This window comes from Gavialis gangeticus, unplaced genomic scaffold, assembly GCF_001723915.1.
Source record: "Gavialis gangeticus isolate Ggan-Ray unplaced genomic scaffold, GavGan_comp1, whole genome shotgun sequence".
NCBI classification, from domain to species: domain Eukaryota; kingdom Metazoa; phylum Chordata; order Crocodylia; family Gavialidae; genus Gavialis; species Gavialis gangeticus.
In genome coordinates this window covers 11,638,257-11,648,248 of record NW_017728980.1, presented here as the reverse complement: position 1 = coordinate 11,648,248, position 9,992 = coordinate 11,638,257, and the positions used below count along the sequence as shown (strand labels likewise).

Genomic DNA, 9,992 nt, shown 5'->3' with positions numbered 1-9,992 from the left:
GGGGGGGGGGGGGGGGGGGGGATGACCAGTTCTAATTAATACCTGCCAGACATTGACCTATGTTCTTAACTTCAAAATCTATGGAAATTGCTAATATGTTAAACCTTAATTGGAGAAGAACAGTCTCATGTGGCAGCTCCTTAGGATGTGGGTGAAAGTGGCTTATATTTTAAAACCTTATTTATAATTTTGGGTGCCCAAAGTGGTACTATAACAAAACTCTTATTTTTAAAGGGTCAGTGGTCAAGACCTCTGGAAAGCACTCAGGCCCCTTTTAGGTCTTTCATTTTGAGCCACCCAAATCACTTGTCACTTCTAAACTCTTAGGCCCGAGTGTCTACTAAGTCGAACAGGTAGTTTGGTCTCCTAGTTGTATTTCTGGCTTTTCTGTTGGGTGCTATGAGTCAGTTTTGCTTGTCTCAATTTTACCAACACCACAAGGAGTATAATGACAGTGTACTTTTGTCTAAGGCTAGTAACAAATGTTTGTTTGCAAAGAGCTTTGACAGCTTCTAACGGCTTGCAGTAGAAGGTGGGCGTGTGTCAGATTATATATAAACTTGTATGTACACTTTCTCTAGAAAGCTGCATGGGACTTGCTTGCTTTAGAGAGCATGATCTTAGGGTCTAGGCTATGTTGTGCGATTCCCCCTAGTGATAGAATTGCACCATGCAGCTCTTGCCTATCGCTGATCATCCTTACTAGGTTAACGTGTTCTCACTAAGTCTGTCTTGATGTCTACAAGCAGATTGCCATCTGTCATCAAGCTAAATGGGAGCGTTGTTGCTGATGGGGAACGAGAAGATTCGGAGCGCTTCTTCATTCGGTATTATCTGGATTTCCCCCCGGAGGAAATTCCATTCAGGTACGAACGACCTGGAATTCAGCGAATGCAGTGCACAGGAGAGAACGGGTTTTGCAGGCTAAAAATGACTGGAAAGTGAGGCTGACTGTCTGATAAAACCAAAAAATTCCTTGCCCCCTCCCGCCTTTTTCTCTATTAGTGTATATTAATTGACTTCCCCAACCCCCCAGCCGTACAGTGATTGTGTCTGGTATATTAGTGAGTCACTGTTGTGTCAAATCTGGCTTCAGACTGCCCTGTCCAAGAGCCTCTAGGTAACGCGACTGTTCCCGTCATTGGTTTTTGAGGGCAACCCACACCTCCGTCTAACCAATCCCCCTGCCTCCTGGAGTTCCCTGAATCTACACTGATTCTTCTGTCAGGTGGCGGTGTTAAGTGGCTTGTTCTCTTGCATATCTGGTGAGTTGACTAGCACCAGTGAGAAAAAGATTTCCCTCTTTCTTTCAAAAACTCAAATCACAGGTTTGGTTGTTTGTTGTTGTTGTTTTGTTTTGTTTTTCCCCCTTTGCCAGACAAATATGCTCAGTGGTCAGGTGATCTGAGTACAGGAATGGAGTTTGAGAGCAACTATGTAGTAATGCCTATAACCTAAGATGTTTAGTATTTGTTAATGGAATGAGGAAGGCCATAGTATTTTACACTGATGTAGCTTGTATCCCAAAGCCCACTGCACTTTTCAGATAATGAAATCTTGTATGTTTTCCCATGAGTAGGTGGGTAGATGCGAGATCCAGGGAGTCCAGGTGAATGGCCTGCTTGGACCCACAGAGTCGGTTTCATTGCTGTGAACAGAATGCAGAAGTCCTGACAGCTGGCCCCTTGCACTAACAGGCAAAATGTCCTCTGGTTACAAAGAGCTGATTTACTAGTGCGATAACTACATCAGGTGGCTAGCACAGGTAAAATGGGAGCTGCTGGTAATACTGTATGGATATGCTAGGTCTGTGGTGTGTCCTAGAGGATTACTAGGGGTTAATTCAAGCTTGGGTGGATTTTGCACTTCACTGGTTGTAGAGAAGAACAGTACTAGTGTCTGTCCCTTTGAAGTTTACTCTGGAAAGGTCCTTGTAACCTCAGGGGGCCTTCAGGTGGGAAAACTGAAACAGCATCCTCTGGAACTAATGAAAATACAGTCCTTTCTCAGAAGAGGGAGAGAGGCAGGGACGGCAGGAGCTTCGGCTCTCTTTCCCCACGCTGAATGCAGTGTCTGAAATTGGCTAGATTCCGCATAAGCCTTTAGGTGGGACTGACAGAAGTGTTGGCATCTTATTGTTTCCAAGAACCTTCATCCATAAGACACTTTGTTCCTGCTCCTAGTAAATAATGCTTTGTTTTGAAAAAGCCAATATGTCATTGTATTCACCAACTGGTCACAACTTCTGAAGGACAGACTTGCAGGGCAACTAAATCTAGCCAGGCCTGCTGAGTAAACCCAGTTAAGAACCCTTAATTTAAGTTGTTCCTTGTTCCTAATCCTAAAATGAACTAATACTTTGTTTTTGGAGAAGCTGTTTTATGTCCCTGCATTCGCAAGCTGGTTACAGTCTCCGAAGGATGGCATTGTAGGGTAGCTGAAGCCAGTCTACCTGCTGAGTAAACCCAGTTGGAGTATCCTAGTTGACCACACGTAAGAGTTGGAGGAATTGTGTGATTCCAGCCTGAGAGAAATGAAAGAGTGTGCTCACAAAAAAAACCAAGCTGGGACTTGGGGGTGCAGCGCACCCTGTCACTGATAAGGGTTTGATTGCAAAAGGGTTTTTTGAGAAGGGCTAAGAGATAAGAACTCAATTTCTTGTATGCAGCCTTTAAATGCTTTCCTGCTTAGTATGAGGGAATTGGATCTCTGCTTAGATACCGCAGCAGTGGGTGTCCTATACATATTGCAATGATAAATTAACAAGAATGGGATGATTTGGTTTTAGTCTCACTTGCACATCAAGCTGTCATGAAGGCTGTGTTTGTGCGGTACTCTGGTTCAGCTGGGGATCCTTGGCACTTTAACAACCTGAAATATTACAAATACTCCTAACTTCATAAAGCTGGTTTTAAATTTAGAGTGAGCCTTCCTGAGCAACTTGCTATCTCTTCACATTATCTATGTAAGACTTGCAGGGAGATAAGGGAGACTTGTATCCCCGTCTGATTCTTAACCTTTAAACACAGTTGCATCCATCTTCCTGATCAATGGGCTCTTTGTTTGAACTCCTTCATCTGTACAGCAGCTCTCCAAGACCTGTGCAGCTATTCAAGGCTGTTTTTTCCATTCCAGAGAACTTGTGTGCCATTTCGGAATATTTTCAGACCGTGCTGCAGATGGCTGAGGAGGTATTGCCAATGCTGTGGTCAGGTTTCATTTCCTGGCCCCTTTTGCTACCCCTGGGGTCTCTTGCAAAGAGCTGTGTTCTTTTTGGAGTGGATTTTTTTTTTTACCTCTTTCTTCCTCCTACCTCAGAATCTGGTATGGTATCTCCTCTCAGACCTGTCTTTTGAAGTCTGTTCAGAGTAAGAATCAGATCATGGACAAGTGCACCTCATTGACTGGCAGGGACATGGACTGCATTGCTCACATGCCTTCCAAAAGCAGATGAGCAGGACCTTCCTGGACATGAAAGATTTGCAAACAGAAATGATGCTCTCTGGACCACTCTCTGCACCATGAGGCATGTCATGTTAATGAACAAAAAGAAGTGTGCTGTCTCTAAGGTCTAAATTAGTCTGGTTGCATGGTAGCTGTTTGCACACTACATGCTGAAGCACTTGGAAAAGGAGCAAAATGTGCAGTCTAATTTCCATCTTTCCAAGGCATCGGGGTAAATCTGAGTGCTGATTTGTACAATCCAATATATTGGCTGACTTCTTGAGTGATGCCCTCTTGTCCATGGGTTTTTAATCAGCTCTATGCTTGTCTGGCCCACTGTTTATACATAGAACATTAGAGATATTTTTAGACCTGTTCATTCCTTTAGAATCTGCTTTCCTGGCAATCAGGGTCTGTCAAGTTGTGAAAAGTGATTATGTAAATCTGTGAGGTGCCTATTACCTAGCTATCAAAGAACCAAATGAGTCGTGTATGTTAGTCTTTATTGATTTGAGGGAATGCAGTTGTTTCATTTCCTAGCTTGCACTGCAGAATCTGAATGCTGTACAAGGAAAGGAGTGCGAGGGGTTTCTGCCTCTCTTCCCAAGGAAGAGGAGTTGGGATCATTTCCCATGGCACACCGCATGCATGCATTTTGATAATGTTAGCAGGCTCATGCTTAGCATGCTTCCCTTGTTCTCCACCTCCTTCACTTGAAACCCTTGTTTCCTTCTCTTTCCTGGTCCCACTGCATGTCCCCACTCTTCACCTACAGCCCAGTAGGAATCTCTGTTTGCAGGGAGGGAGGATAACGTTAAGCCTGCCCCATTGTGATAGAAGCTCGATGCATCCCAGCCGCATGCAGCCTGTCAGCCCCTGCTGGGCCGTAAGAGAGCCACGGTGGAGGGCGGCAGCATGTCGGGAGCCGGTGCCACCTCAGAGTGCCGGTTCCAGCAGAAGCGTGTCCTTGCTCCTTGGTCCCCCTCCGCCCAGCCCCCCCCCAGGAATTGATGCTGGTGGCCTGTCCCACCGGAGGCACTGGACAGTGCACTGGGGAAATCCTCGTTTTTGGTGTCGGCTCAGTTAATGCTAATTTACCAGCAGGTGATAGCCCGGTTTGTCACATATGAGGAATGTGTTGTCTCTTCTCCAAGCTAATGGTTTTCTAAATAGGCCTGATTTTTATCTCCCTGTTTATTGTGAGACCAGGACAGCAGCCTGTATTTGGACACTCTGCCCCGATGAAAGCTCATTTTGTCTGGGACGCTAGGGAAATCCTAGTGTGCTGCGGCCGTTACCTCGTACTCGGAGCAGACAGAGGCCCCGCTGTTGTGGAGGAACATTCCTACATTTAACATGAGTCCCCGGGGTCCTCCGTATTGCCAGGCTCCATCATCCCCTGACAGGGGCAGTGACACAGCACTGATCACATTAAGCTTGGAGTCGGATGGAAAACAAAAAGAGCTTTCTGTGCGGTGCACAGTGGAGAGACTCTGAAATGTTACCTCCTCTCTGCTGCTCTCTGGCATTGTCATTTCAATTACCTTGTACTTTGTGTTGACTTTTTGCCACTTTCCCAGCCAGGCAGGAGAGATGCTACCTTCCCTTTCCTGATTTGAAGAGAGATCTTCTGGGAGGAAGGGGGGTGGTAAAGAGGAGAGACGTGCTTCTTCCAGGGAAACCTCTCTCTCTAGCTGGACGTTAAGGACTTGTCTACATAGGGAGATGGCCAGACAGGGCTGTAGATAGCAGTATAAATCTCCTGCTCTGTTGTTAAAGAAGAATAGAAGTGAATAGTTACCTTGGAATAAAGTCACTTGTATGCTGAAAATGGGGCCCATGTAGGAATTCATAGTGCTTCTCGTCCCGCGATCCTATGGTTCTGCTGATCAGTTTTCCCATGTAGATAAGTCTTAGCAACTGCATTACCGCCTGAGGACCTCTAAATCCCTCTGTGCTCTCCTCCAGTCGGGCTAGTTTGTGAAGGCTGTCCCTATTCTTGTGAGGCCTGAATTCAATTCATATGTCAAGCATGAAGGGGGCATCTCGGCAATTTCATTACTCCCCTTGTTGGTTTTGAAAATGTCTTATGCTTTAGGTCAAATCGGCCTCCTGGCAGATGCCCTGATAGTCAGGTTGGGTGGCCCAAAATTAAAAATCTTGACCAAAGTGCATTGAGTAGGATTAAATTTGGATGTTCCTTTAGCCAGGTATTTTGGTAGGTAATTTAATTATATTATTATAATATAATAGCAGTATTCTCCCTCCAAATCCAGGTAAATATTTTCTAGAAATCTTAACATAGCAGTACTGTTTTTCTTAGCTTCCCAGTTAGAAAGGAATATTTTTCTGAGCGTCTCTGGATGCCCCGTGCGCATCTTGAAATGTCAACGATTCCTTCTTAAACAAGATTCTCTACCTAGGGACAGGTTCAGTCTATTGTCTGTTTTCCTGTGTGGCTTTGGGCATGGAGCGAGTTAAGATTAAGTGAACTCTTTTTTTCCTTCCCCTTCTCCTCTCCCCTGAAAACTCGAAACATCATGGTCTAGATTTATCCTTTGTGAAAGTTTCCTTATGTTGAACGACTTCCTCTGGAGGTGAATGTTACCATGTATAAATGAAATATAATGTGGCCCCCTCGAAAGACTCCAAGACTTAACAAACCTTGGTTGCAAATGTAATGGTAGATGTAACTGGTGGTTGCTACATGGTGCAAGGATATAAGTGGGGGTATGTTATTATTACTAAATTCCAGCAAAACTCTTTTCTTTGTCTGTAGGAGGGTGATCCTTATTAACTAACTTGAGGTGAAAACTTAAGTGCTAAACTTGATTTTTACTTACTGGAGAGGGGCATATATATAGTTTAGTTGTTAATGAGAGAGAGAGAGAGGTGACTTACAGTTCAGCTATGTTGAGTTCTGTTTTTGGCTTGTGCTGAATCAGCGTGTGGCATGGAAAAATCACATAACCCCTCACAGCCTCCATTATTCCATCTGTAAAATGGTTACCACAGCTGCCTCACGTGGTTCAGCTTAAGCCTTGCCATCTATTTGCTGGACCCTTGAAGTCAGAGGGACATTGTCAGCATCAGCTAGGTTACAAGCAGCAAGCCAATGATGCGAGCAGTTATGATGTAACTTTGCATTTGTTTTATTTTTTTTAGGTATCATGAGCTGGTCACAAAATACGGGAAGCTAGAACCCTTGGCAGTAGTGGATCTCCGACCCCGGAGCAGTGCGAAGGTGGAAGTTCACTTCAAAGAACAGGTGGAGGAGGTGTCCATCCGCCTGGACCAAACAGTGGCTGAACTAAAGAAACAATTAAAAACTGTTGTGCAGTTGTCAACAAGCAACATGTTGCTCTACTACTTTGATCACGAAGCTCCTTTTGGTCCTGAGGAGATGAAATATAACTCACGGGCGCTACATTCGTACGGCATTCGGGATGGAGATAAAATTTACGTGGAGACCAAAACTAAATAGCCTGTTCTGGCTTTGTGCATGCGCACACACACATGCACGCACGCACACACACATACACACACGCACATACTAGGGACTTTTTGCAAGGTTGTTGACTGGGTAGACTGAGGCTTGATTTGGTTTTCTTTTTATACCAGGTAGCTTCTTAGCCCAGGTAGTGAGACCAGATCTGCAAGACCCATGCCACTGTTTAATACGGAGGAGAAAGCTGACATCAGTGTGTGTTCATTTTGGAATGTGTGATAACTTGATGTTCTCATTGCTGCTCCGGTATACTAGTGAATATGGCATGGATGGTCAGCTGTTTGAGCTAAGAAGGGTGTTAGGGTCCTTTAATCGGGGGAATTGGGGTTCGCTGCTGAATTTGGTGATCTTTTCCATTTGTTTAAAGATTTAGTAAGGCACTTGTCCACCCTGCTGTCTGCCTCTGGCTAGAAGGAGCTGAATTAATTGCTATTTATCTGGCTAGATGATGTTGCTTAACTTTGTTGGTTTATTTTTTTTCCTGTTGAATTTAGTGAAAGAATTTTAAGCAGTTGAAGCCTGATTCAGAGCTTAGGTTTTCAGGGCATCCCAAACTCCACTAAGTTTGCATAAATAAATGAGATGCAAGGGGGAGAGTCGCACCTAAAAATTTGATACACAAAGTTCACTGCTCAGATCAGCAGGCTTGACGCTGATCTCCTGTAAGCTGTTTAGTTTCACTGGTCCTCCGGCATCCTGTGTCGGCACGTGATGCCATGGATGCTACTGAAAGTCTGGAGTTTAGAGGGCTTTGAGCAAACATGTTGATAAGTGACCTGCAGAAAGCTGTGAAGGTTTTTGGCTGAGCTTTGCATCAGGCCGGAATCCAGATTAACAGCACAGCAGGAGGCTGAAGAGGATACTAAATTCAGGTATTTGAGTATGCCCCGAATACCTAAACCTTTGGAATATCCTTTTCCTGTTGGCCGCTGGAAGTCCACTGATAAGCACTTAGCATTTTGATTAGCATTGAGGGCAGAAAGGCTGAGCTGTCCTATAAATTTGAAGTCTTGCTCCTTGCTGTTGTTCCAGAACCTAGCAAAATCCTCCCTCACTTTAATGTGGGCTCCCTCTTTAGGATAGGTAATGAGGGAACGCTCTCACCTGGATCATCTTACAAAAGGCGAGTAGATGAAGAAGGGGACTCGCAACCACCGTAAAGCTGATTCCCAATATTCTGCATTGGCCCCCCCCCTCGTCCCCCGTAAGCATTGTGCACTGCTTTTAAATAGGCCCCTTTTCCCCTTCGGAGCCGGGTCCCATCCTTCCAGTCCTGTTATGAAATCCTCGTTCCCTTTGTGCATCTCTTGTAAATCAGACAGCTGTTTCCCTTTACAGGGCCCTTCCTTGTTCCTCTATCACACTGACAAGCTGAAGACATTGGAATTACTTAGTTTTAAGCAAGTGCATTTCTTTAATGTTTCTCAAGCAAGGTAGTCGGGGCTCTAGTTACGTATGAACTTTTGACCTTAGTTACTTAACATCCCCCACCTCCACGTGCACTTTCTTTCCCGTGATGCTTTTGTCCAAGTCACTGAACTCCTTTATATTCTTGGAGTTCTGTATTTCTCTTCATATTTTACCTGGATTGCAGGGGGATGAAATATAATCTCATGCCCTTCAGGTTCAGGATGTTGGAACTATTCAGACAAAAGTGGTTCCATAGCTAGAGTAAATGTAGAAATAGGTTAATTAATTGTGCCTGGTCTTCTCCTGCCAAAATATTTTATCTCCTGGCATCATAGAGATGAGCAATATAAAATAGACCAAGGTTTGCATGTGTAAAATGGGGTCGACATTACCTGACTTGATCTGTTAAGACTAAAGAACAGTCAGACAGTGACAGTGTAAGATAAGTTGAGATCACTCTTGGTGCAGAGTGTGTTTTATAAGCTGTAGTTTAACCGAGGATGTATTTTCAGTCCATTTGGGTAGTGAAAGTGCTTGCTGCCCTGCAGTGGAACTCCAAGCCAACACTTATGTATGATATATACATACGTAAACATAGGAGAAGTTGTGTTTAATAAGATATTTTATTATAAAACAAAGTTTTATGAAGATACAATTGTTTTAATATTAGAAGAAGCCTATTTCTCCTGTTGACCTATTGTGCAAGTATGGTACCCATTGGTCACGAGATTGTCCAGGTTATGTGACTGATGCAAATATGAAGGAATACCTGATCTAATTCTATAGAACAGTAATTGCCTTTGTGGGTATATTCATGGCATTGTAACTGGTATTAATGAGACGCTGTAATTACCGACCAACTCATTCAGCACAACAAAATAACTCAGTTTCAGAGAAGGAAATAAACAATCAATTAAAGTGTTCAATGGGATATTAAAGAAGACCCAAGTATGTGCGTGTAAGTTTGTTTCCCTATGAGAAGCTTTTCGATTATCTGGAAACGGAATTGGTCCGGTCACTGTTTTGGCTCCGAAACGTAAACTTTTTTTATGATGGACCTGGTAAGTATGGGGAAAACAGCAAAGGAAGAGAGGAGATTTTAAAGTAAAAGGTTAGCGCACTGCACAGAGAGCTGAAACTGAGCACTCGCATATAACAGGATCAATGGTCCATCCAGAACTGTAAAAGACACAGCACAAACTGCGGTCTCACTACTACACAGGGGCAAAGGCTGTTCGTGGCCAGTATTATAGAACCATTTGCATTCTGTGCAGCAGAATATGCGTTTTGTATTAAGAAAAATGATATTGGTTGATATCAGCTGCAAAAGCAAAGCCTCACCAAAAAGGGAATGGTTAATGTATCCAGACACTCAGTCTTTTGAAAACTCGGTAGAGACATGCAGACTTCAAGATGCTCAGCATTTTAGTGCCCATTGGCAAAATGTTCCCACTGAAAATGGGACTGTGAGCAAAACTATTTTTACAGAGTTTTGGAAGCAGCAAAGCTATAAAGGAACAAACTTGCAGAAGGTGTCATCTAATTCTAGCTGTCAGCCAAGACTTCATCATGCTGACACGTCCTGGGTTTGTAGACATTCCCGATTCATTAAAAGGTCTTCAGTTGTTTG

At 43.9% G+C, this 9,992-nt stretch overlaps 1 protein-coding gene across 4 annotated transcripts in view; it reads left to right on the top strand.

Moving 5' to 3' along the window:
• Window positions 1–9,992, top strand: part of TBCEL (tubulin folding cofactor E like) — a 34,552-nt gene extending 24,560 nt beyond the window's left edge. For all 4 annotated transcript variants that reach the window (XM_019510023.1, XM_019510039.1, XM_019510014.1 and 1 more), the window contains 2 exons: window positions 750–866; window positions 6,610–9,992. In XM_019510023.1, the coding sequence (XP_019365568.1) occupies window positions 750–866; window positions 6,610–6,928 (436 nt within the window). In that variant the 3' untranslated portion in view covers window positions 6,929–9,992. The remainder of the gene's footprint in view (window positions 1–749; window positions 867–6,609) is intronic.